General features: G+C 41.7%; 1 protein-coding gene across 1 annotated transcript; it reads left to right on the top strand.

Moving 5' to 3' along the window:
- The first annotated feature begins 2,470 nt into the window (after positions 1-2,470).
- On the top strand, positions 2,471-27,680 carry RAB20 (RAB20, member RAS oncogene family). The gene is made up of 2 exons (XM_067563699.1): positions 2,471-3,588; positions 26,535-27,680. The coding sequence occupies exons 1-2, from the start codon at positions 3,417-3,419 to the stop codon at positions 27,065-27,067; spliced, it is 705 nt and encodes a 234-aa protein (XP_067419800.1). The 5' UTR covers positions 2,471-3,416; the 3' UTR covers positions 27,068-27,680.
- Positions 27,681-27,946: the final 266 nt, after the last annotated feature.

Consider the following 27,946-nt stretch of genomic DNA (forward strand, 5'->3'; position numbering starts at 1 on the left):
CAGTAAGTGAAAGGGACAATATGCATGAGCAAAGATAAGTGCTGTGGATCCTTTTACAGGTTCAAGGTCTCAGAGTACGGATTCCTTGGGGCTGGCACATTTGTTTTCTTACCTGTCGGTAAATAGCCTGACATTTCAATGACACACAACTGTATATTGTATCCTCTGGCTTGGATAAAGTCAATGCAAAGAGAACTTACTCAATATGTTCAAGACTAAAGTGGGTAGTATATTTTAAAGGGGAACAGGTACAGTTCCAATCTGGTCCAAAATGATTTGTCCACTATTTAGAGAAGGAAGGAGAAGGAAGGAAGAAATGTGAAAAAGCAGGAGAGTTACTGTACAGGTGTACCACTACATGCGTCCATGCAGACCTCAGTGATCTGAAGAGATAAAAACTGGGGAAGATGGGAAATAACAGAGAAAGAAAGAGGAAGTAAGATATTAAGACACAACAAAGAAAGCAAGTGTGAGAGAAGAATGAAACCGAGTGAAAGGGGATACAAAATAATAGCAATACAATACTCTTGGGTTCTACCCCTGCTCTGCCAATGACTCACCGTGTGACCTTGGGCTAAGTCACTTTCCCGTCATGCACCTCAGTTTCCCAATACGTAATATAGGAATAGTGACTTACAGCTTATGGTGGCTGTGAGGATTTCACAGGCCTCCTAATACAAATTAAAGGTTCTGCTGTACACAGACTGTAGTAGTCTGGGTGAAAGGTGCTGTGTATCCAAATGCATTTTCTAGAGGGCACAAGATCCGCAAACAGTTCACTCCTCCTGCAAGCAACATGAGAATTGCAGGGTCTGATCTTCGGCTGTGTAAATCAGTGTGCAACTCCAGGGGTGTTGAAAATGGCTCAAAGGCTAGTGGAGAGGGGACAAAACCGTTCTGAGCACGGTTAAGGACAGCACAATTGAGAACACGTTCCACCAGATCTTACTGGTGTTTCTCTATATTAACACTGGAAATAGTTTTGTCATGTCCATGCTAGCAGCTGAACCATGTTCAGGGGGGGATCCTGCTGCTGACAATCAGTCAGCCATGGCCTGTGGGTCATTTCCTTGTGTAAACAGACCCTATGTTTTTCTAAAAGAATCCAGATCATGCAGAATGAAACCATAGAAACCTAACAAAGTATTAAAGTTCCTGTCTCAGCCAGAATCCCTGCTTATTTCATGTTCTCAGATACTAAGAAGTACAAAAGCTAGCTTTCCAAACAATTTATTAGTTTGCCATTGTGTATTCAGACTAGCTGGCAGAGTCATGTTAATCCATCACTAATACAGCATTAATAGCCTGCTGCCCTGCACACTTTCCTTGTAGGCTGATTTGAAAAAAATCTCTGATCCCATTTTTCCCCACACAGTCACCTTGAAGCTACTAGACGAAAAGGAACCACATTATGCTGCCTGGAAAAAGCACTTTGATTCAGTGAATTACCCTCCCTGGCCTTTCCAAAGATTGGGGCTGATGGAATCTGTCTGGCAGGAAATGGGAACCAGGAGAGAAGGTTATTTTCTTCATAGCAAACCCCTCCCCCAATATAATGATCACAGTGAAAACAAAAATCCATTGCATAATATTTCACACTCAGCCTTGATTAACACTGTACAGCACTACTTAAAGAACTCCAGAATAAGTTTTTAAAGCTCTCTAGCTCCCCCTCCCCCCTTCCTTTAGGGATTGGTATGGCCCAGGGCTAAAGTTTGTCAGATCTTCAATAGATGTAGCTAGTGCCTAAGTAAAAGTGGGGGCGGGGGTCTTTGCAAAATTAAGAGTCTGAGGCAGCATAAGCAGTTTCTTGATAGTGATTTAAAAAAAAGCCACAAAACTATTTCCTTATTAATAGGTAAATAAAAAAATCAAAACTTTCTGTAGGTGCCAAATCTAATGTTCTAACTAGAAGAATCCTAGCAATTTCAACAAGAAACATGTGACTGTGTGTACCTGGGATCTCTTGTAATTAAAGAGGTTGCTGTTTGCACATGTACTACTGAGAAAAAGAAATTAGCAACCAGCAAGTTACTTTTAAAAAAATATTGTTGCTTTCCTCCCATGATTTAAAAAAAACCAAACCCTTAAGATTCAAGAAAATATTTATCTTTTGAAATGTGTTTTTGAAAACTCTTGACAGGAGGGCTGCAAGAGAAATCAGACAAAGGTGGTGAGTCAGAGGCTCAGGTAAATTAGTATAACTCCACTGGTTTAAATGGTGCTAAACCAATTTACACCAGTTGAGATCTGGCTAACGGGCTCTGCAAATTGAAAATTTGCTAGGTGGAGGCCAGTCTCAGAATAATACAAAAATCTATCAGTTAAATAGGATGGAAGGCTTCTCTGACCCAAATACACACAATTCCTCCTGAAATATCTTAATTCAAGCAAATGATCTTGGCCTTAGTTTCCACTCTGCACAGGAACAAAAGGAGGAATTATGGATAGCAGTAGCTTGATTTCCAGTTTGCTAGCTCTGGCGTTTTAATTCAGAGGATGAATGAAAGGAGAAGTTCCTCCCCTATGTGAGCACAAGAGAAGCTCTGAAATAGGTTAATTTTTTCCTCCGTGGATTTCTATTTTTCTCCTTTTTTATGTTATGACTAATGTCTATAAAGGGCTCTGAGAACCTCAGGGACAGATCCTCCTTAATTAAATGATTACATAGTGGGTTTTTTTCTACCCCTGCCTCAGTTCAGCCCACAGGATAACCAAGGCTCACTAAATATGTAGTTAAGCAGTACTTTTTATGCTCACCCTTCAATGGGTGGCCTTATTTACTGCCCATCATCCAAACGCTGGCTTGAACACAGAAGTATTAACTCCCTCCAGGGTCTTTCTATGGTGAACATCCCGAGCAAGACACCAAGATCGACCTCGAAGGGGGTTGGACCGTATCCTAGGCTCCACGTATTGCCGCGGGGGCCCCTCTCTCCCTCTTCGGCTTGCATGTAAGAGGAGGAGATTTATTGCTCAGCTCTGGCTGGGAAGGAAAGTTGCCGGAGCTGATCTCCGAGTCCCCGGCAGCCCCCGTGGCTGGGGGAGAGCTGGCGGGGGCCGTAGCGAACTAGCTCGGGCCGGCCAGGAGGAGGAGCTGAGCCTGGGCTGGGGGCAGCCCCACGTGGCCGGCTTGGGCCGGATCCCTGCTCCTGACCTGCAGCTGCTACTGCTCAAACGCGCTTCCTCTTCCGTCCCGTCAGCTCCCGCCAGGAGCCTCCCAACTTTCAGCTGCTCCCGGCAGGCGCCAGCCCTGCCCGCCCCTGGCTCGGGGCTCGGCTCTGCGGCGGGCAGGGCTGCTGAGGAGCCAGGCGGCCGGCGGCTGGCCGCGGTAGCGGGGCGGGGGCGGGATGGAGGCGCGGAGCTGAGGCAGCGTGGACGGAGGGACGGACGGACGGAGGGGCGAGCGAGGCAGGATGAAGAAGCCGGATGGGAAGGTGGTGCTGCTGGGGGACATGAACGTGGGCAAGACCTCGCTGCTGCACCGCTACATGGAGAGGCGCTTCCAGGACACCATCAGCACGGTGGGGGGCGCCTTCTACCTCAAGCCGTGGGGGCCCTACAACATCTCCATCTGGGACACGGCGGGTAAGCGCTCGCCGGGCGTCCTTCGCACGGGCCGGCTGTCACGGCGCTGCGGGGGTCCCGGCGTCTCCCTCCCCCTCGAGTCCCGTTTGCCGGGGTAAGCGAGCTTCCCTCGTGTGTCCCTGGCCGGGCGACGGGAGAGAAGCTGCCCGCGGTGCGGGGCTGCAGCCCGGGGCTGGATCCGCTCGGCTCCGGGCCAAAAGCGGGTCCGGGGAGATCGGGCTGCAAGCCGGGCAGCGGTTCTGGTTCCTGCGCTGCGCCCAGGGCGCCGATGGGCGAGCGGGACGGGACGGGCGGGCTAGGCTGCCCAGGGCAGGGCTCAGCTGGGCAACTTTTTCATGCAATTAAAAAAAAAAAGGTGGGGGGTGGGGGCTGGCTGGTTTCTTAGTTATGTGGGTACCTGTCACTCGTCGGGCTTGTTACACAGGAGCCGGGACTGTGGATTTTGTTTATTTTTTGGCAGGGCCTGTGGTTGATTAGGGTGGGCACAAACCTTGTGTCCCAAGCGAAACAGCCCGTTTTATAGAGGCTGATAAACACACAGGATGAATTGCTTAAAATCGGATGGGGTGGGCCCACTTTCAACGTGGGTGAGCCATGGCCCACGCAGGCCGACCGGTAGTTACCTCACTGTTGTAACCTAAAAACCACTTAAAAGATGGGGTGGTGGGGGGAGAAGAGAAGGGGACGGATGGTCTGTAACATGGTCTGGGTAGTAAGTGTTCTCTGCTAAGTTCCAAAGACTCCCAATGGCAGCAGCTGGAGAGGAACAGATGATGGGAGCATTCCTTTGCCAGGCTCAGTGTGGTAGCCTCCGCGCCTCCCCCTACCTAGTTTTGTAACAGGGATCATATTTTCCTACATTCCTGATGCCCAGCACATTTGGGCACTAATGTAATATAAGAACTTAAATACAGCTCATTTTAGACGGTTTATTTTATGATTGACTGTTACACGCATTTATAAGGTGCTTGTTGTCACTATGACATTTTTGATGAGTTCCAGAGGGGTGGCCGTGTTAGTCAGTTTTTAGCAAAACAGCGAGAGTTCTATGGCGCCTTAAAGACTAACACGTTTATTTGGCCATAAGCTTTTGTGGGCAGAAACCCACTAATCCGATGAAGTGGGTTTCTGCCCACGAAAGCTTATGCCCAAATACATTTGTATGACATTTTGGGCACTCTACAAAATTGAGATAAAAATTGGAGGAGGTGGCAAATATGCCTCGTCTCCTCACTTTTGTCTAGCTGTAGTAGTGGCCAGAACACTTTGCCAGAATAGGCCAGTGCCAGGCACTTCTTCTTCCATGGTAGAAATTACAAAGATATGAAAATACTTGTAGCTAGTTAGAAGCTGGAGCAAATTTTTATGTTCTGCTGTTATGTTTCCAGGATCAGATATATGCACCCTATGGATAATAATTAAGAGATTTGGCTTGAGAAATGACTCTCAAGTTCAGTGAACATTCTTGTATGTTTACTATTGAATCCTTCTGTAGGAACAGCTTGTGAAGGATTCAGGAAGACCTGGCAATATCATCACTGAAGCAAGACCAAGGTTTTATATTTAACTGAATAGTGTCCAAGGAGAAAAAAAAAATGGAACCTCTAATGAATATGCACTGTTCATTCTTGTAAAACTTTGCCTGAAATGGGGAACTACAATAGCATGCAATACCCTAGTTTCCATTTGGTGACGCTTAGGCATTAACAGGAAAGTCTAGTGAGTCTTTCCACATGTTTCATCAATACCAGTGCAATAAATATACTGTCCAGTTGACATAGACTTAATTATTTCATCTAGTCCTATAAAGTGGCTTTTGCTTCACAGTGTGTGGAGAAGAAACTACTGAAAAATCTTAAGGCAAAGTATATGGATAAGTTATCAAACATTATCTGGTTTATTTTGGTTTTCTACATTTGTGTTTCTAATTTTATATAGCAAAATGCAATTAAAGAAAGATTAAGATTCCATACCAGTAACTGCACGTATTGCAAGCTCCATCTCACTCCTTTTCTGGAGATTATCCCCTTCCCATCCCCTGAAAAAAACCTTACAAAATTAAAGAGCCAGTTACAGAACTGATTTTCTTAATGCAGTAGCGGTATGTGGTGTTGGGGGTAGCTGATTGTCACTGCTGTGACAGACCCATGTAAATGCAGGTGATTGATAGGTGGAATTTGTTTCAGTAGAAGAAATACTAGTTATATTCTAGCTTCAGTAAGGCTGGCCTCCAGTTATTTTTCTCAGCTGTCTTCTGCTTCCCTGTCCTAGTCTATAGATTTCCTCTTGAGGTCCCTTCTAGCCCTACATTTCTATAATTCCTGTCCACCCTGTCTTTTCTGGATTTACATTACCTCCACATGTTGTTTTAGTCCCACACTGTACCCACTAGTTTTGTTAGTTGAGGAATGGGAAGAACTTTCTTTGGGGCTTTGTTAAGCCCCACTACCACCCAAATATAGAGTATGAAAGGCAACTTGAGTGACTCAAGGCAATTCCTTCTCTTTCTGCTCATGGACTGAGTATCACTTTTGAAACACTTGCAGCTTCTACTGGCCTAGGAAAGGAATTGGGCTAGCCCGCCGATCCTTGCTACATAAGCAGGTCCCTAGACTGAAGCCTCTGCTTTTTCCTAGAGAATCATATGCGTTAGAAACGTATTTATAATAAATTATCTTCCTGTATAGATAGCTTCACTGATTTATCTCTAATAGATGAATGTCAAGTGAGCTTTACATCTCTGCAGTGAAGGTGAGATTAAAATCCCCCCTGGCAGTCTATTTCATTACCTAGATGATCTAAAAATTTGCTTGTTGCATGCTGAACTCTTCTGTCTTATTTTAGGAGTCAGATAGAAATCAAATAGAGTTAAATTCAGTTTAAATATATTTTCACCTATGCACATATCTGAAAAAAAGCAAAGCAGAATTAGAAGAGGATCCAGTGTTGGATGACATTCTTAGGAAGGCCTCAAAAATTAGTACTAGGTTTTTGTTTTTGTTTTAAATTTGGTCTGGTCTCTGGAGAGCCGGTGTCCTGAGCAGAGCACTTGGCTGGTAATCTCTTCTTTGGGTATGTCTACACTGCACACTAAGCCTGGACTCTGACTCCGCTTTGAACCCAAGCCCCTCTTCCATCTACCATTGGATCAGTCTGAGTTGGGTCATCAAGCACTCAGGACCCTGGCATGGGGGGTGGTCAGTGGGACTTGGGCTCTGTGACTCAGATCCAAGCCCTGTCGTTTTGCAACATGGATGCAGGTCAAGCTGCAGATGCAAGGCAGAAGTCTGTGTAGTGTAGAATGGGTGTGTTTGCACAGCTGTGAAACCCTGGTTCATCAATTGTAAACTCAGGCTTACAGTGCAGAGTGGATGCTCAAGCACAGTCTTAGAGACACTGAGCCCATGACCCACAGACGTGGGCTTAGCGTGCAATGTAGACATTTTGTAACAGGGGTTGCCAGGTAGATGGGCTGTGGCTTCCTTCCTGGATCAAATGAAGCTTTAAGGTTGGAAATATCACTAAGAATAGTGAGTTACAGCAGTCCCATCTGATGCTCACACAAACTTGAACCACTGTGGCCGAGATGGTGTCAGATAGGATGGCACAGTCTCCCAGCCAGCCACAGATTGATGTTTTTAGCAGCTATAGCTATTTATTTATCCAGCAGCAGTGAGGTGCTAGAAGGAATCTGGAAAAGCGTCCTTTCCTAGACCAGTAGAATTCATGTGAACTGCTTAGTTGAAAACGTCTTTAATTAAGTTTGAGTTCTGTAGTTTTGTTTGACATCTTGAACCCTGTCATGCGAATGCGTAAAATCTTGCCATTTTTATAATATTTTTAAATGAGCACCAGTATTGTGTGGTAATAGCAAGTATTTTAATATTTGTCAATAGACACCCTGCCTGTCACTGCAGTCTTTGAGTTTGAGATGAGTCAAATTTAATAACCATGTGACAAAACAAATACCATGAAGAAAAAGAAAATTGAGGGACTAGTGGGAAAAGGTGAAGGGGTCCTCAGCAGTATTTCTGCTCATGGTAAAAGTGTAGAATTTCACACTTACACCTCTAATATTTGAGTACAATAGTATGCTGCATGCACCTATAACATTTTTAAACTATCCTAATATGTAGCACTAGACTATCCTAATATATAGTAAAAAACCAAACAAACCCTGAAGGAAGTCTTGGATTATGAAACTAGAGGGGTAGAGAAGCTTTCTGACTGATCACTCTGACCGAAAGAGTAGCACAGATTTATAAAGTACGTCCTGCTGACCCCTCAAGTTAATCAGTGATCTCCTGAGTCACTTAAAATGTGCTTCATGTTGATGGTGCAAACTTGCACATCTTGCATTGCTTACTAAAGCATACTTTAGTGCCGAACTAATCAGGTATCTGTTTCCAGGAAAGAGTTGCATTTGCATGACAGACAACTACTGATAACAGACCATTGAGTCAAACATAAAAAAATGTGACACTGTCAGTCTTGTATAGCATAGTTTCTCAACCTGCTGTACGGGTACCTGAGACACAGGCAGGGGATACCCCGGGGAAAAACAGAGTGAAGGGTCGGCAGGCGGCAGCTGCCGACTTCTGGGGAAGCCGGGCGACAGCAACCCACTTCCCACCCAGTCCCAGTTCCCAGATGGGAGGCATGTGGCAGCCCCCGGCTTCTGGGGAAACCGGGTTGCAGCCGCCCGCTTCCCGCCCTGTCACAGCTCTCAGCTGCGAGGCAGAAGACAGCTGCTAGCTTCTGGGGGCGGTGGGCAGCAGCCCCCGCTTCTCGCTGGGTCCCAGCTCCCAGGTGGGAGCCCAGTGGCAGCCTCCTGCGTCTTATGAGCTGGCCTTGCAGCTGGATGGCAGCTACCTATGCCCCAGCTCCAAGCCGAGGGACAGCCTCTAGCGCCTCGGCTTGAATATGGGCAGCAGCCACCTGCCCACATCCCTGGGTCCCAGCTGGCGCAGAAGCCTCTTCTGCCCCAGCTCAGATTGGGTGGCAGTCGCCCATCTCCCGGGCTGGCAGTCAGGCGGCGGCCGCCTGCAACTTACCCAGGTAGCAGCTCCCCTCTGTGGCTCAAAGCCCAGTGCACAGAAAACTTGTTAGTTTCACTGCTCTAGCTGAGCAGTGAAAGTGACAACTATGACAACCCCAGATTTTACCAGTTACCCCCTCTTCCTGTCTCTCTCTTACCCCTTCCTTCTCTCAAATCTATGGCATAAAATTTGGCGCGCCGCTTTATATTCCCCAGCATTGGCATGCCGCTCAAAGCCTCCTAGCTTTGGCCAACATCACCTCTAGCCCAGGTACATACTTGAGTTGCGCACCCCTGATGTAAAGGTGGTAACCCTACCCACACTGGATCTGACATCTGTCATATCATGGCCTTATATACCCAGCCCTTCTTCCAACACATGACTCACATTAGTCTGTAAATATAAAATCCTGTGGAAAATTGAGTGTTGGGTTACTTATTAAAATTTGCAGAAGTTAGGGGGTACTTGCTACTTAAAAGGTTGAGAAACACTGTTGTATAGCACCGTCATAACCTACTGAGTACTTATTTTACATCTTTAAAAGCAGTTGGCTAGAAACATTGGACCTCTTGTTTTGAAAAATAACCAAGAGTCAAAAGAAATTTTACTGAAAAACCCACAAGTTCTTCTCTCCTTTTTTACTCAGGTTGAACCTTCCAAAGAGATTACTGAGAGCTCATGGCCCCATGCATAAATGCTCTGCTAGATTGGAGCCTGAGAGCAGGCCAGGTCACTCTGAGCAAGGCCCTCCTGTCATCCTTCACCTGTTCTTTGCACCCTCATCCTTACCTCAGAAAGATCAGGTGCTAAGTGAAGTCCACATCTTACATTTTTCTCTGTGCATGCACACTAAGATGTGAGAACAGAAACTGGAAAAAAGCTTAAATTTGACATTTTTTTCATGGAGGATTTTTCACAGCAAATAGTAACCTTAACCTTTTTCTGTTGAAATCGGACGGTTGTTAAATAATAAGCTTTACTTTATATAGGTAATTGAATATTTGAGTCTTAACAATATTATAATTTCAAAGCACAGAATTACTTTACCGTTTAAAACCTAAGTCCATGCGTTACTTCTTAAAAACACTGTTAACTGAAGAGAATTTTCTTCCTGAAAATAAACTGTGACGTATGTCTACAAAGTATTACAATATTTAAAAAGTAACAGGTTGCTGGATTGGGGCCTTCTTTTCATAACACTTAGGCCAAATTTTTAAAAGTATTTAGGCATTGCAGGGCTCAGTAACACCTATGTGCTGAAGCCCTTTTTTCAGATGAGATTTAGGCTGCTAAATTAGATAGGCATTCCAATGCTAAATACTGCAATACCTAAATATCTTTAAAAATCTGGGATTTAAGCATGTGCGGTATTGAGACCCCCTTGGTAGTCTGTGCAAAGAAATTTTTTCAGAACCAAGCAACAGAAGCGAGGTTATCATCAAAAGGATCTTTCTCTTACAAAACAGCTGTAGAATCAAAAGCTGGAGAATGAAGGATGTTTAATTTAAAAAAATAAAATAAAAAAATTTTTTCTGGGCAGCTAACAGCCAGAGAATAAAACAAGATTTCCCTGCTGTGAATGGGCTGCTTTGAGTTAGAGCCCCGTAGCCTTTAATCTTCTGCAGACTGGAGTTGAAATGCAGATTGAAATTCTGGTGGCCTTACAAGAGACCTGCTTGTTTAAATAGAAAATTACCATCTGGGTTGTGCAATTAGTGTTTTTAGAGGCTGCTAATTTCTTTTGGGAATTTTGTCTGTAGGCTAAGCCTAAGTGACTTGCATTTGTACTGTTGACAGATTAAAGGAATGTTCAGCAACAACAAAACTTCTCAATTACAAGCTGTCTTTTCTAGATGTGTCCTCTAATGCTAGCTCATTGTCAAAGTAACAGACTTGCAAGTTAATGGAAAGTAGTTCACAAACTGCATTTGCTGATGCAATAATAGTATTTTACAAAAAGGTCTGGCTAATGAATTCACCACCAGACAGTCATGTGTTTGCATAGGAATGACAAGGCATTATGCTTTTGAGCTACACACAGAGCTCTTCTTCAGGTCTGGGGAAGGAAATTAGCCCATTCACAAATGATGAATAACCTTTCAGTTCAGAGCTTACTAACCTTGTACCCTTTCTGTAGATAGTGGTGAAATATCAGGGGGTTCTGTGTGTGTTGTGGGTTTGTTTGGTGTTTGGTTTTTTGTTTTTGTAACGAGTGAAAACTTTTTGGTCGGGAGGGGGCTTGCGGGAGAGAAACAGATGGACTGTGGGATATGCAATGAGGTATGGAGCCTTTCATTTCAAAGTCACTGATTTCTAATTTGGCTAAGGTTTATCACAGGCGGAAGCTGATTGTTCTACTAGTTGTCCGATTGCCCTGGTAACAGACCTCAACCTTACGAAAGAGGGGAATTCAGTCCTGCCCTTTTCTAGAGAATGCCAATAAGGGTGCCAAATTTTTACACTTTTCATATTGGCAATGTGGGGGAGAAAACTTACCCAACTGTTGCCTGTATTGCACTTGTTCTGTTCAGGAATGCGAAATGTCCACCTGCTGGAGCACCTTTCACAAACACATTTTAACTGTGAGTTTTATATCTTGCAGCGGTGGAAGAAATTATCTGCTGAACAATATTTTGACTTTGCTGGTTTTCTTTTATTTGTGCAAGCAATATTTTTTCTACTTGAATGTTCTCTCCCTTCATCTGTGTAGAAAACATTATGGAGAGCAGTGACTAGCTTCATTAACTGCATGTAAACCTGACCTAAAATTTTGTATGCCCAATAGTAATTTTAAGTCTTACGCTAATTGGATACAAATTTGAAAATGGATGCCAATGTTTACTTTAATGACTTGGCTATCCTGTATGACGGTGTTTCTCAACATTTTAAGAAGCAAGTACCCCCTAATTTCTGAAAACGTTTTTAATAAGTACCCCAACCCTCAATTTTCCACAGGATTTTATATTTACAGACTAATGTGAGCCACATGTTGAAAGAAGGGCTGGGTATATAAAGCCATGATATGACAGATCCAGTGTGAGTAGGGTTACCACCTTTACACCAGGGGTGCACAACTCAGGTATGTATCTGGGCTAGTGGTGATGTTGGCCAAAGCTAGGAGGCTTTGAGCGGCATACCAATGCTGGGGAATATAAAGTGCCGTGCCAAATTTTTTGCCATAGATTTGAGAGGAGGAAGGGGTGAGAGAGAGACAGGGAAGGAGGGTAACTGGTAAAAGCTGGGGCTGTCATAGATCAGGGAAATTGACAAGTTTTCTGGGCACTGGGCTTTGAGCCAGGGAGGGGGACTGCCACCTGGCTGCCAGCCTGGGAGTCGGGCGACTACCACCCAGTCTGAGCTGGGGCAGAGGAGGCTTCCGCACCGCTGGGACCCAGGGATGTGGGCAGGCGGCTGTTGCCCATCTTCAGGCCGGGGTGCTAGAGGCTGTCCCTCGGCTCGGAGCCAGGGTACGGATGGCTGCCACGCAGCTGCGAGGTCAGCTCACAAGACGCAGGAGTCTGCCACCGGGCTCCCACCTGGGAGCTGGGGCCTGGCAGGAAGTGGGCAGCCGCCGCATGCCTTCCCCAGAAGCTGGTGGCTACCGCTCGCTTCTCACCTGGGAGCTGTGACAGGGCGGGAAGCGGGCATCTGCAGTCTGGCTTCCCAGGACTATGGCGGCTGCCACCCGCCTCCCACCTGGGAGCTGTGACTGGGCGGGAAGTGGGGGCTGCTGCCTGGCTTCTCCAGAAGCCGTGGGCTGCCACACACACCTCCTAACTGGGAGCTGGGACCGGGTGGGAAGCAGGCTGCTGCCACCCGGCTTCCCCAGAAGTTAGCAGCTGCCACCTGCCTCCCCCTCCACTCTGTTTTTCCCTGGATATCCCCTTCCTGTGTCTCGAACACCCCAAGGAATACTCATACCACAGGTTGAAAAACTATGCTATATGATATTCTCATTGAACTAAAAGCAGTGTGGTGCATCTTTATTTTCATGTTCAGAGGACTTGGTATTTTCCAGCAATAGCTTCTCAGAGCTATCACAAAGAACAAGCACTCTTCTTGTACATTGTATACTACTCTTCATGGTCAACAAGCCTCCCTCTTGGGGACAGCTCTAAAATCATTAGTCTTCTAGGTGAGCTGATCTTTCATTCACTGGAAGTTCCATATCTCTTCAAGTTTTACAAAGTGATTTGGTGTATGTTGTAAGAAATTGAAACAAGCCCTTAAACGTAATTTACGAAACAAGCACCAACTGCCCCTTTTCTACACTTCTCCTTTTAAGTGCCTTAATGGCCTGATGCAGGATGATATCAGACCCTGGAGCCGTATGAACTTTCAAACAATTCTAGCTGTGTCAGTATTTCACCTTCAGTTGAAATTGTAAACTTAGTAATTTCTTGTCTGAGTCACACTGGACTACTGCAATATATTAAACAAGACATTCTTTGTACACAGTTTCATAAGAAAAGGCACTGATGTATTTATTTGCTCTCATTAAAGAAGATGTTAGGAATGAAGGGATCCTATTTCTTTTTCCTGAGTCCCAGTGACCACCTGTCTTTTCAGCCAGGGCGTGCTGAATGGGACTCTTGGGATTTGACCAAAGCTGTCAATAGATCCTATGTTAAAGTTCCTTCTCCCACTGCTGTCTTAGTGGCTGTAAGATTGATCTGCAGTGACCGAATGCTTGCAAGTTTGGGAAGTAGGACTTGAAGCTAGTGGTTAACTTTAGGTCTTGCATATGGCACTGCAGAGCTGGCCAAAGGAAGTGGTTTTTTGTTTTTTAACTTTAGCACACATGCAGTTTGGCACTCTTCACCATAGGAGCTGCAGATTGGAGTTCTACTAACAGCAGGACAAACTAGGCAGTGAGAGCGCAAGCTTTTCCTGCACTGTTTTATCAGTATTTCTTTCCTGATTTGGAAAGAGCAACTCCACGAGTGAAAATATTAAGCCTCCATGTCTCTTTTGCAGTTTGGGCTCTCTTTGACTGTTAGAGGCTGGGACCGAATGACAGGGGATGGATCACTCAGTAAATTGCCCTGTTCTTTTCACTCCTTCGGAAGTATCTGGCACCAGTCACTGTTGGAAGACACAATACAGGACTAGATGGGCCATTGGTCATACTGAGTCAGACCATTCTCATTACAGTAGAGCTAAATGTGTTGTGTCTTACAATGTAGACATCTGTCTCTTAAGTATTGGACCAAAACCACAACTTGCTTCACATAGGTCATCAAATGTCTTTTGTGTGAAGAACTTGGTCTGCTACTAATCTAGACCGTATTTTAACTAGTGACCTGAAGATGGGCTCTAATATGTGCGTCTCTGACATAAATGGATGCACTCAACAAATCTGAGCTCTTCATTTTGATTTTACATTCTGTGAGCAGATAAAAGACTAGTTCACAGTATATTTCAAGTTAGTTTACAGCCCTGCGAAAATTTTTAGAGGACCCTCTACCGGAACAGAAATTTAGAATCCATTAATTTCATATCACTAAAAAAGGCTAAAGACTCTAAATGCGTTACAGTGAACAAAAACTGCTAAATGTCTGAGGTCGTCTGTTTCTTCTCTCTTCTTTCATAGTCTAGAAAGAGACCCATCTGTGAGAAGCAATTACCCATCGTGGATTTTTCATGAGCTTTCCCATCTTGAGAATACCCCATTAGTCTCCTATGCCACATTATATTGTCAGACAGATTCCTTCCTCTTCCAAAATTCTGCCAGCCTACAGCTTGATGCTGTCATAAGATGAGAGCAGCTTTGTATGATGGAGTGGATAAGCCTCTATCAGAGAGAGACTCAAAAGCACTTCCAATGGATGGATTAATTTATCCTTTTTAGGGGAAAAAAGTTCCATTATGAGACTTAAAATGGAACCAGTATTCCTGTACTTTGGGACTGACTTTCCTACCAAATATGGATAAAGGTGCCTTTCATACTACATGCTGCCCAGCATTCATCTGACCCTCTCTTGTACACTTCCCAAAAATACTGCTGAAATAGTAAGTTCTGTTTTTATTTTACTGTTAATGTCTCTCCCATATTTGCAAGTTCTCCATTATGTGTGGCAATGACAAAAATGAATAAATTAAATAAAATCCCAGCTATTTCAGTTCATTAAATCATTGTGTCTGAAATAAAGGTCTGGGTTGGTGAGAACTGCTGATGAATGCCTAGCCTCAAAGTTGTCATTGTAGGATTCAATGAAGCATGTTGATGGCAGGAGTAAGGGAAATCAATCTGTAGGTCGCCTTGAACAAGGGAACTCTCTTTAATTTTGTTGTTCAGTAATAACCTTCAAAGTGGAATGTAAATGTATATCTGGCTTGTGCTATATAGGAGCTGTTCAGTTCGAACCATCCAAGTTTCACAGTTACTTTAAACTTGTTTTGCCAAATCCACTATACTTCCATATAGAGAGATTAACCTCTGTTAAGGCTTGGGGTCTGGGCTGAATACACCGAAGCACAGTTGGGGGAAGTAAGACCACCTAGCCTAGGATTAGGGATGGAGCAGGTCAGGCTCCCTGGCCTAGTAGGGCCATGGGTCTGCTGGCTACTCTGCTCAGGCTTTCCATATTGCTGCTTACTAAAAGAACTCTCAGGATCAGTTGCAAATTTTTCCTACTTTCAATGGTTGGTTAAAAGTCCCAAAACCAACCAATAAGAGAGACTCTGTTTGAATTCACAACTTCACATGTTATGGCTTTCAGGGATTGAAGGAAGCTGTTCCTGTCTCTTCAAAGACAAATGGTGGAAGAATAAATTTGTATAACTGTCAGCATTCCCAATTCGGAATCCTCACATAGTCTTTAAATGGTTTATTTTGTCAAGTATCCATTTGGGTATCTTCATAAATCAGTGGCTCCAAGATTTTACCCCACTTTATTGGTTTGTGTTGGCCTCCAAAAACAAAAAGCAGAGCCTTATTCCCTTCCTTCTACTCATGTCCATGTTGCAAGCTGCAGCTATATTTCAGGACTCACTAAGAACCGTTTAAAACAGATGCAAGGTTCCAAAAGAGAAACCAACTTGTGCCTTAGTTATCTGACCTTGGCAGCAGAGTTTCATTTTAGCACAAGTCATAATCTAGTTGGAACGGTAGAAAAGAATCACTTACAGCTGTTTATCTGCTCAGCTCGCCCATTAGCCTGTGCTCAGTATTGAAGATCTTTTTTTGTATATATATTTTTTTAAAAGGACTGTATTAAGAGTTAACTTGCAAGACTCACTTCTTGGTTTTTAATGCAACTGAGACAGATCTCTTGTGACTGCAAATGCCATGCTGACACCAACTGAGTGAAATCTCCTCATCTGTTCCTGCCAGATCTAGCCTCTTGGTTTGTCAGCAGATAACCACTGGGGAAAGAGGGAGGATTGTGGTTTATTTGTATTTTTTTTTTGTTTGTTCTTCTGTATTTGTACTGCTAGCAGTAGTGCTGACCAGCTTTCTTGCCGCATGGTCTAATTCCTTTGTGGCTCTTGGATGGTCTTGCGTGGCACTCTTTCTCTTCTCAGAGGGAATTGTATGGGGATTTTAAAATTCTATTTATATTCTAGGTACAAGGCTACTATGCAAGCAAAAGCAAAGTCATAGAAATATGCCTTGTGCGTGGAATGGAAGGCGATGTTTGTAATGGTTCCTAGGCCTTGCAAGATTTGCTTCACTGGTCTTCGACTGGCCCCTGAGAAAGCTCTATCTCCTGCACAGATAAATTTCATTTGTGTGGCAGAGGGCCCCGTTGTGCCTGAGGGAGCAGAGTTGTTGGCCACAGACCCCATCCCAGAACTTTTAGCTGATCTTTAGGTATCCTGGACCCAGCCTGTTGAGTGTCTTGAATAGAAGAACTGAGACTTTGAATTTGGCCCTGTATTCTACAGGGAGCTTGTACAGAGAGCAGAGGACAGGTCTGATAGGCTCACCGTAGCTCCTGTTTCTGTGAGACTCACTCCTTGATTCTTGACTAGTTGGAGTTCCCTGAGAACTGACTGTAGTCCAGTCAGAGGGTGGCAAAGTTGTGTGGTACCTGATTGTCTACCAGGATGGGATGCAGTTTCCTAGCCATCCATAGAGGGTTATTGATTGCAGGTGCCGCAATGTGAAAGCTTAGCATCAATTAGGATCCAGGGGTAGTCCTACACTCAGCTGACCAGTTGTTCTTTTTGTGCATCTTCAAGCAGTGTGGCTGCAAACTTCTCCAAGTGTCTTCTGCTACTCATTGGCATAACCTCTGTCTTGCTTTGGTTCAGATTCAACCAGCTATTTTTCGCCATGAGCTGATCTGAGCCAGCCATGGGAACAGCTTAGTAAGGGTGTTGTTTGTTGCGAAGGCTAGACAGAGCTATGGGTCATCTGCGTATTGTTGCCACTCAGGTCCATGATGACTCTCCAGTTTTTCTAGTGGCTGTGTGTAGAGGCTGACTATTACCAAAGACACTAAGGCAGTACACCCTGAATATCATAGAGCCATTGGTAGTTACCTTCAGATGCAAACTTCTTAATCTATTGCACTTGAAGAATGCAGTGTTGTAGCCATGTTGGTCCCAGGATACTAGAGAGACAAAGTGGGTGAAGTAATTGGCCCAGCTTCTGTTGGTGGGAGATACAAGCTTTCAGATTTACACAGAGCTGTTCTTCAGATCTGGAAAACATGCTCAGAGAGTCACAGCTAAATACAAGGTGGAACAGATTGTTTAGCATAAGTAGTTAATTATTTGAAGGGACCATTCAAGGTGAAGTGGCAACAATAACCCGAACGGTTGCTCTTTAATTTCTAGACTGCAGTCTTTTCTAGGTGTTCTTCCCAGACTGATAAATATATGAATAACTCAATGTGAATATGTTAGAAACAAGATCAGTATCTCATGCAATGCATTTCAGCTCCAAAGATGTTTCACAACTTTCAACAAAATACTTTGGGATCCCTTAATATGCTACAGAAGTGTCACTGCTTCTGGCATGAAACACTCCACCTGTGTGACTTCCATCTCCACAGCATACAGATTAGAGGAGGTGAACAATACTGCATCAAACAGTATAGGGGAAATGTAAACAGGCAGAAAGGTAACTTATTCATTCAGAATATCCGGGATACAGGGGTAACTGCCTCTACTAAGTGTTGTCAGATACTTAATGCTTATCTGAGGCGAGACTGTCACCCGTCTCTTTAATGTTTACTCCAGATGATGGAACCAGTTTCCCTTCCCTTCCCCCCCCCCTCACCATTTTGGACGGTTGGTGGGTACAGAGTCAGAGTGGAGAATGCCACCGACTGAATCATCAATGTAACTTCTTAGAGCAACTAGGGACTTGGTGGAGATTTCAAATCTGCCTGGGGCACTGTCTGGGGTTTTCCCTGTTTAGACTTGACAAGGTAGGTGAGGTAATATCTTTTAAAGGACCAACTTCTACTGGTGAGATAGAAAAGCTTTTGAATTTACACAGAGCTCTTCTTCAGGTTGGGACATCAACATAAGGTTGTATGGCTGTATGCTTCACCACGTCCAAGGAAGTTTACGATGTACCGGAAGTATGCACAGGACAGTTTTTGAGGCCAGAGGAAGGGAAAGGGGAGACACTGAGTAATGAAAAGACAATAAACTAGGTCTAGTTTATACCTTTCTGATTGATTAACTTTATCCATGTGTTAGCTTTGTGTGGATTACCTAATTTACCTACTGAAAACACAATAGTATCCTTTTCTATCTTTTTTTTTCTGATTTTGTAATTCTATTGTAAACTAACCTGCTTATGTAAATATTGGCGCCATTTACTTCATTTAACTAAAGAATTACCACTAGAATCTTACATTCTCTTATATCTTCTCTTTCATTGCCAAAATGAAGATGGACTGTGGTTACCCTTTAGTTTAGAAAGTTTCCTAAATCACTAAGTAGCCTCCCTAACTAGGACTTCTAAAAAGCAAACTTTCTAATCCAGATACTGAAAACTAAAACAGGAAGGATCCTTAATCTGTGAGGCAGCTGATGTTAACTGGCTTGCTAAATCTTTTAACTGTAGTAACATAAAAATATTAACAAAAAGGTCATTTCTGCTATACTGACTGATTGGAGGGAGGGATTTCAGAATGACTATTGATTAAAAGAAGAAATGTCTTGTAAAGTGACTGTCCACTGAACTAAAATTAACAATGTCAGTATCTGTGTGGGTGAATGAGAAGGCAAAGTTCACATTGCTAGTTACTTTTTTTACAACAAATGTACTTTAACTAGTGAGTGAGCTTTTATGACCTCTGAAATAATGCTAGTGTAACTGTGCTGAAAGTAGGTTGCAAGTTTGTCTTGAGCGAAAGCAAGAATTTCTAAATTTAAAAGCAGACAAGGTAAGTGAAGCAGATCTCCACTATGAAGCAACTTGAATTGGTACAAGTTAGCACAGGAAGGTTTTGTTAACAGGATCTTTGCTACTACTGATCACTCTTTCAGGGTGGGAATATCAGTGATGCCTGTCCTTCTCTAAAGCAGACCAAAAGATAATTTGAGGTAGAAGTATCTGTTTCCAAGCACATGTTCACACAATTGCAAAGGAAAGCAAATTTTAAAAACTCAGTGTATTAATTAAAAGAACATTTTCTCTTTTTATGTTGCTGCTTCTCTTCAAAGAATTGGATCATTATTCCAGAGGGCATTGCATGTTTATGATTAAAGCATGACTAGAAACAACACAGAATTGCTGAAGTGTCTCATACAGACTATGATTTCATTAGACTAAAAAAATAAAGCATGACTGTAACGAGCTTCTTTGTTTGTGGGTGAACCAGTCAATATTTGCCCAGTCAAATTCCCTGTTACAATAAAGTGTTGAGTTCTGCCTGAAGCTTTGGTCAGAAATAAGTTTTGCTGTTTCATATATACTGTTTAAAACTGTATTCCATTCCAAAACATGTGTATCATGTTCATCAGGCTAACAACATTCTCTGGATTTAGACACAACTTGTTAAGCAGTCAGTCTTTTGTCAAAGAACAAACTTAGGCAGCTTTTGTTTTACAGCAGTTAAAATGTAAGTATCAGTATAAAATTCTTCTGCAACTCTTGTTCCAGAGACATTCTTAAACATCTGATTTTTGTCAACCTATCTGCTTTACATTTTTTTAATAAACTGAATGCCTTGCATGTATCAGTTTTCTGATTTCTTGCAGTGATTTAAAAAAAAAATTGATTTAGAACCAACATCTCTGCTATGTTTCCTATAAAGCCCTGATGGAGTAATCTTTTTAAACAGCGTAGGAATGCTCTGTGAAGTTGAAATCCTGTCCTTTCATTCCACACTAGTTGCTTTCACCAGACTTCAGTGTTAGGATAACATTTCTTCATTCATCTGAAAACGTGGGGGAGTATGTAAATATTAGTCTATTTCTCTGTTTGTACTACAAATAAACTTCAAATGGAACTGTCTTCTTCTCTGCCAGAGTTGTAGGTTTAAAGTTTTTACTCTCCATTGGCTATTGCTATATTTTCCAATACCCAAGAGTCTTGTAGCTTCTAGAAGGAAAGAGAAACTTGAGTCTGAAGCCTCTGGGAACTTCCTTCCATTTTAGAACCTGCTTTTACATCGAAGGCAGCAGCCCATGAAAGCTATTTAGTCAAAATGTGTGGTTTGGGACAACGTACACACATTGCCTTGCTGAATGAAAGAGACACAGTCAGAATGGTGTAAGGGTTGACTGGAACTTTGGCAGCAAATGCAATTTTCTGCAGATCTATCCTAAGTCTTCACTAGCTGGAAAGATATCATGTAATGGAGGTGGGAATATTTGCTGAATAGTAGGCCACATTACGCAGTGTTACTCCGTATAATTAAAGACTCATTCAAATGCCTACATGCAAAAGGTGGAAGTAGAGTTAAGGTTTCTATGGGAACTTTGGCTTTTTTAACTGAGTGGTATTTGTGCGCTTTATTGCTCAGAACTTAATATTCCGTTAATCAGGTTAATGTAACCGTAAGACTACTTTTTCACACTTGAACAGGAAATTATTTTTGGTCTGTGTTCAGCAGAATAGCTGGCTGTTGCTTCTACATGTTAGAAATGCAGGGGAAAAAACTCTTCCTGGGTCAGGTCCTTGATGAGCAGTGCTATTTGTAGTCTTCTGGGAATAGCGGTCCTCTTTTGTGGCTGTAACCATGCTTGATGATCATCACATCTTCTCTGTCTCTGGCCACAGTTTCCTCTTCGCGCACTTTACAGAGGAGCTTTGTGGTTTCCCTTGCCCAATGAGTAGGGTATCCTCAGGGATTTGTTTCTGGCCAAGTGCTATTCAATATGTTGATTTCTGAACTGGAGGAAAACACAAAATGATTGCTGGTAAAATTTGCAGATTACACAATGTAAACAATGATAGATTGATTCTACAGAGTAATCTGGATCTTGTGGTAAACTGGGCTCACTTGTGCAATGTGTTTTTTTTTTTTGTTTTTTTTTTAAATACAGGTAAATGCAAGTTGTTCCTCTAGGAACAAAGACTATAGGTCACACTCGGGATGGGGACTGTAGTTTGGAAAGCAGTGATTCAGAAAAGCATGTTGGGGTCATGTTGAATAACCAGCTGAACAAGAGCTGTTGGTGTGGTGCAGTGGCTAAAGGCACAAATGATATTCTTGGAAGTATAAGATATTGTTTGTAGAGCAGAAGTAGGGAGGTGTTTAATACCACTGCATGTGGTGCGAGGGAGACCAGTGTTGGAGTACTGTGCCTAGTTTTGGCATTAGCACTCTAAAGAGGATGTTGATACTTTGGAATGGGTTCAGAAAAGAGCAGCAAGAATGTTGGGCAGTCTGGAAAATCTGCCTTGCATGGAGAGACTAAAGGGTCTCAATCCCATTTATCTAAATGAAGAGAAGTTTAAGAAGTGGCTTGATCATGGAATCTAGAATCACCTACATGGGAAGAAGACTTCTGATCATAGAGGATTATTTAGTTTAGTTGACGATAAAGGCATATTGAGCTTGAATGGGTGATATCTGAAGCTAGACAAACTCAGTTGCGAAATAAGGTGCATGTTTTTAACAGTGACACCAATTAACCACTGGAACAATTTACCTAAGGATGTGCTGGATTCTCTATCACTTCATCTTTAAATCAAAATTGGATGTCATTGTAAAAGATCTAGTTCAACCTCAGGATATGGGCTTTGATGTAGGAGCCACTTATTTAAATTGTATACCCTGTGTTTATGCAGGAGGTCAGATTAGATGATCATAATGGTCCCGATGGGTCTTAATCTATGAATCTAGTTTTATTACCGAGGGCTTATGCTGTTGTCCTTCATTGATTCAATTTCCTCAAAGGTGATTAGGTTCTTACTCTCAAGAACGTCCAATGGGTCTTGGCTATGGAATAAAGCTAGTATTTACCACCAATTCCAGAATGAAAACTGAGACAATAGTTAAGCAGGATAATTTAGATAGAGAAATATGATAAATGAGTACAAATGAAGGAATGTAACTTCTGATGACGTATATCTATAATTAATTATTAAACTGTACTAATCTCTCAGTCTCGGGAGTCTGAGCGAAGCCACTCCTAAAGGCAATGTTAACTAGTCTTCAAGACTGGCGGTCTTATCTAAACATTAAGGCTATCAACATATGTATGTTGGGAGGGGTTACTTGTAAATTCAAGAAACTTAATAAACATCATGATATCCAGTGGAAAAATTAATGTGGAAAACACACGATAGGCCCTACTGAAGAACATCTGCATTGGGATCAGGTGGGAGGGTAGATTAAACATTTTCTGGGATTACTTTGGAATTATTCTGCAGTTGAATAATTCAAGATACAAAAATATCTTGGGCTATGTTTACCAGGTCTGAGTTAAGCGTGTGTTTGTGGCCTGGAGAAAGATTTGCTGGACTGCTGTCAGATTTATCTGTAGTTAAGCTTTTCTATGTATCCATGGCAATGTGGATAACTCTTCGCCATTGTAAACAGTATTCTTGTATACTCTGGGACCTAGCTCTGTATGTGAGTCTTCATATATTTCGATTTTTGATATCTGCACTGACATTGCACACCTTGAAGGTCATGATAATAGATCGATCCATTAGTGTATTCTAGCTAACCTTCTCTGTGTGTGCACTTTAATTTAGCAGTCATGTGATTTTAAAAAATAGTCAACCCAGTTAGTGTCTGGAGAAACACCACTGATTTTAAACAAATTCACATTTTATTACTGATTACTCTTTAAAAGGTGTTCAGAATTCATGCAATCTCAGTTGTAAAGTTCTTCAGTGTGGACTTTGGTCTAGGTCTTTGTGTCTTAACAGTTCTTTTTCTGGAACAGCAGAATATTGTTAAATTAATATGGGGCTCCTGCCAGTATATGTCCTTAAAGAAAATCATTCCTGAGTGAATCTGAAATATAATTGCAGCCCTGTAGCAATATATATTTAAGCAACTTCTCAGCAAGCCAGATCCTTGAGAAAGTAAGTGGATAAAGAAAAATAACTGATACTCTGAGACTTTTGGGCTGCACTGTCAATTGTATGACAGCCCTAGCATGCGCTATGCAAATATAATTTTTTGAATTACTTGTGGGGGGAAAAGGTTTTTGTGTGATCTCTTCAGAAACAAAATAAGCTAGTGTGGACAAATTAAGCCCTGAGGAGTTCATATGTCACTATTAGTGTCTAGCATATGGCTCTTAGTACAGTATAGCCACATTAATTTTTCATATGGCTCAATACTAGCAGTTTTACCAATAATCCATTCAAAATGGTTATTTTATATGAACATTTTGTATTAATCTTGCCAAAATATTGCTTATTCTGCACCTCTTGAATGGTGGCTCTGTAGCGGTTGTTAAACAGATGTTAGTTGCACCCGTTGTTTCAATTGTCTTAGCTAGATGTACATAGCTGTTTGACAGTGGAATGTGGGCCTCTGAAAAGGCGGGAGGACCACTGAGGCATCATTGGGAGTCTCAGTCTATGAGGGCTGTCTGATAGAATCGTGTTCTGCCTTTTTTGGTGCAGGGAACTATCTTTATTAATAAAACCCATTTCAGTTGTGGCCATATAAAAATGTATGTTTTTTAAACGTAAAGAAGAGGGAAGCAAAGCTAGGGACACTTGCTGTCATCCACTTTTTGGTGTTGCTTCACAGTAACCTTTATTTTTCTTAAAAGCTATAGCTGAGAATAAACACCCATGCTATAAGAACTACATGGGGCACTTCTAGTTTTTGTATGACTTTGTTCTAATTCCTGTTATGTTTAGACTGAAGAAGTTTTTTCATAATACTTCTGTTAAGTGAAACTTTATTTACTTATGTGTTTGTTTGCTTATTTACTTTTATTATTTAAAGTTCCAGCCAATCCCTTCATCCATCCACATCCATACAAAGTGTAGAATCTGCTTCCTCCTCCCCATTTGACAATCTCACTTGTAACACATCATACAAATCTTATTTATAACATGTCAGTTGTTTAGTATTGAATCCAGATATATCTGTCTCAGCTATATTTGAGACTTCTGTGTAAATTTTCAAGTCCACTAAGTACATTTTCCTTTTTCTTTATCTATTTCAGGTATGTCTTCCAGTGGTTCCAATCTGTTTTGCAGTGGTTCATTTCTTATAGAAAAATCCAGAACCATATAATCTCCTCCTTTCCCAATCATTATTCAGATTACTCAATTCTCAAAAAATTGTGTACTTTGGCCGCAGATGAATGTTCTTTCTTGGAATATAGGGAAGCAAAACTTCTTATTGGTTATCTGTGTTCTCTCTTTTGTCTAGTAGTCATGTGGTTGGCCTGTCTTGTTTTTACATTGCTCCTGTTTCCCAAATCATGAGATACCAGTCATGAGAGTAGGAAGTGCTTTTCTTTGAGTTGTTTGCTACTTGTGCATTTGGGTTCTCACAATAAATAAATAGTCAAAACAGATTGAAGATTAAATTAAAGGAACTTTGGATAGTGTGCATTTTGTTGGTGGTTTGAATCGGTTACCTATTTTTTTATTAACATAATTTAGGAATATTAGTTACCTTTCTCCCTATAATCTTGCCAACATATCGCTCTGTAAGGGTGTGTATTTTCCCTTTTTTCCTCCTCCCTCCTGCATGATATACTACTGATGTGGTATCTTGCAGTAGTTTCTTGTGTCACGCAACAAATGGAAGTTGCCTGGCATTGTAGCTATATTTCTGCCATGCTCCCTTTTGATTATCTCTGTGAAAAATAAACACATACATAGAAAGTACACTCATATGGAGGGTCTCTAAAATCTGTAGATGTTAGAAAATTTTTGGTTATGATTCTTATAACTAAGAGAGTTTTACATACCAGCTGCCTTTTAGAAGTTAGCTAATTATAATTTAGTTTAATCTGGAAATACTTAAAGGATAAATGAGAATTCTTAAATATATAAATTTATATTGAATGTGTATAATTTCTCAAAATATCTTCTTTCCTCTCCCCCCATCCCCCAGGGATAAGGAAAACCCAGAAAGACTGGGAAAACCTAGAAAGACTTTTTTATTCTCTCATTTCTTAAAACTGGTTTTAAGAGGAGTCGAGGTGTGTGAAGGTGAGAGTTACACTGAGACACAATGGGTGAAAGCCTTGCATCTAAATCAGTGGCTCTGAAACCCATAACCTGCTGGGACTTGCTGATTTTGAATGAAATCTGTTACCTTCTAATGCTCAATTGAGGAGCTTGCCATTAAACTCTCTATATAATATCTGTAAATGTGTTTTAGTAATCTGTAGTTCTCTGTAAATCAACAGCAATATTTTAACTTCCTATTTTCTGACTGGTATTTCCCTTAGTATAATATTCTCAAGAAGCTTTTGGTAGAGACTACTGTTTTCCTTCCCAGGACTATAGGAAGGTTCAATGAATAATGCAACCATCGCATTTTAAGTAAAAATAAATGTCAAAAGAAGTGTGTTGGTCTGAAGGCCAGGGCTGCTTTTTCTAGTGGTACAGGTGGAGATTTAACAACAGTGACGCACTGCGTGAGAAGGAGGCGATGTTCTTTCCTAGTAGTTACTGAGAGAGTATTAAACTTGTGCCACTTGGTGGGCAGCACACTGAACGGAGTAATGGTGACAAAACTGGGGCAGGCATTGAGATACTATAATAGTGCGTGTTTTACAGATTTTTATAGAATTTGAGTGTTTATGGAGGGCACCTTGGCATGGCGGTTCTGTTATACAGGTGTTAAAAGTTCTTGTCCTGTTAAGGTAACTGTTGTTATACTCATTAAGCTGAGAGCTATGGAGATGTACAATAAGATTAATTTTGTTTTGCACAATTCTTCTAGAGCTCACTGACTTCTGAGGCCAGAATTTCAGGACTGCATGTGTTCAGAAAGCTTATGTGCCTGGGTACTGAATTTGCACACTCAATCAATTATAGCTGAGTATGAAGTCATGGTACCTGCAAACATAAATAGTCCATTAGAGGCAACTGGCTAATTACACATACAGCTAGCTCTGATGCTGTGAACTTTTGATTTTTTGCTTCTGAAGCTTGCTTGTGATCGTATGAAGTTTTTATTAGCAATTTAGTTCACAGTTCATTATAACTGATTGCGTATGTTTATTCAAGTTATGTACACATTTTTTTTTTTTTACAACATGCATACAGTTTTCTGAAAGCTAGCATCAGAAGTCTTCTTTAATAGCGCATTAGTAAAAATCACCAGTGCTTAAGACAAGTAGCCTGTGGACGTGGCAATTTGTTTTCCCTGCAATATTATTGTACTTATTAGCAAAAATGAAGATACCGTAAATGGTAGATTTTCCTCTGGGGTGCTGCGTCCTTTCGATTTTTGCTTTTGAAACTTGCTTGTGATCATGTTAGGTTTTTATTATTTAATGGTTTTGTTCAATTTGTTAATTTTTTTTTGTTTTGTTTTAAATCTTTGCCAGGACGGGAGCAATTTCATGGCCTTGGCTCTATGTACTGTAGAGGAGCAGCTGCTGTGATCCTTACCTATGATGTAAACAACTTGCAAAGCCTGATAGAACTGGAAGACAGATTCTTGGCGCTGACCGACACAGCTAGCACTGACTGTATCTTTGCTATTGTTGGAAACAAAGTAGACCTCACAAATGAATATGCCTTATTACTAGAAACAGAAGATGAAAATAGATCTGAAAAGCCTGTCCCCAGCTGCAGCTCTACCAAGGTCCAAAAACAAGTCCACCTGAATGACGCTGTTGCACTCTACAAAAAGATACTGAAATACAAAATGTTGGACGAGAAGGATGTTCCACCCGCTGAGAAAATGTGCTTTGAGACCAGTGCGAAAACAGGATATAAAGTGGACTACCTCTTTGAAACCATATTTGATATGGTAGTACCAATAATTTTACGGGAGCAAGCTGAGGGGCCATCACAAACTGTAGACATAACCAATTACAAGTCAGCAAAAAGGATAAAATCTGGTTGTTGTGCCTAAAACACTGATGTGGGGAGGGAGGGCATTGTGTCTGTATGTTGTGCTAGTGACCATGAAGTTAGAGTTGCTTATAGTTCAGCAGAAAGGGAAAATCAAGGAATAAGTAATCTGTAATGAAGTATGCAAAACAGCAGATCTTTTGATGATTAAATTAGGTTGGATTTTCCAAAAGCCTTTATTTATAAAAACAAAAATGTGAATGGAATCATGGGGGAGGGCTTGTAAAGGACTTATAAAGGGCCCTTGGATGAATGTACAGAAACGGGGAAACTATATTAAGGTACTGTTTCCATACAGATTGGTACTGACAATCATTTAAGCATCTCAAAGGAATTCTGCTTTAGCTTTTAGAATGCATCATTTTCTCCACATTTAATATGCTACATCTAAACTCTCATTTTTGTACTTGATATGACTTTCACTTAAAAAAAAATCATTCATTGTCTTCTGGAGAATATTTAGAGACTGGGTACTTTTTTTTTTTAAGCTTTACAAATCTATTTTTTTCAGAATACAAATTATTTAGAAAAGTCACTAATCAAGCAATTCAATTATTCTTTTGTACCAGATACCGCAATATAAGATGTACTATTAAAGTTACTATGGAAATGAACTGTTCATTATGAGGTTTTATTAATGTACATCCTACTACCTTAACAGTCATGCCTTCTCTATGTTAACCAGGGCACAGCTAAAAACTGCAAAGGGTGGTGGGGAAAAAAAGCATTGGCATTTACTACTCCTGCTTCATTATATAAGGGTATATATCCCTCACATAAATGTTTGATGCCTCTCTGTCCACATCCCTCTTCTGTTGTGGTCAGGAAAAATTGCAGTTCTAATTTTGGCAGGGTGTGAGTTCAACATCCAAGTTCCAAA

The sequence above is a fragment of the Emydura macquarii genome, unplaced genomic scaffold (assembly GCF_026122565.2).
Source record: "Emydura macquarii macquarii isolate MOO-44397 ecotype Brisbane River unplaced genomic scaffold, CSIRO-AGI_Emac_v2 contig_2531, whole genome shotgun sequence".
In the NCBI taxonomy this organism is placed as follows: domain Eukaryota; kingdom Metazoa; phylum Chordata; order Testudines; family Chelidae; genus Emydura; species Emydura macquarii.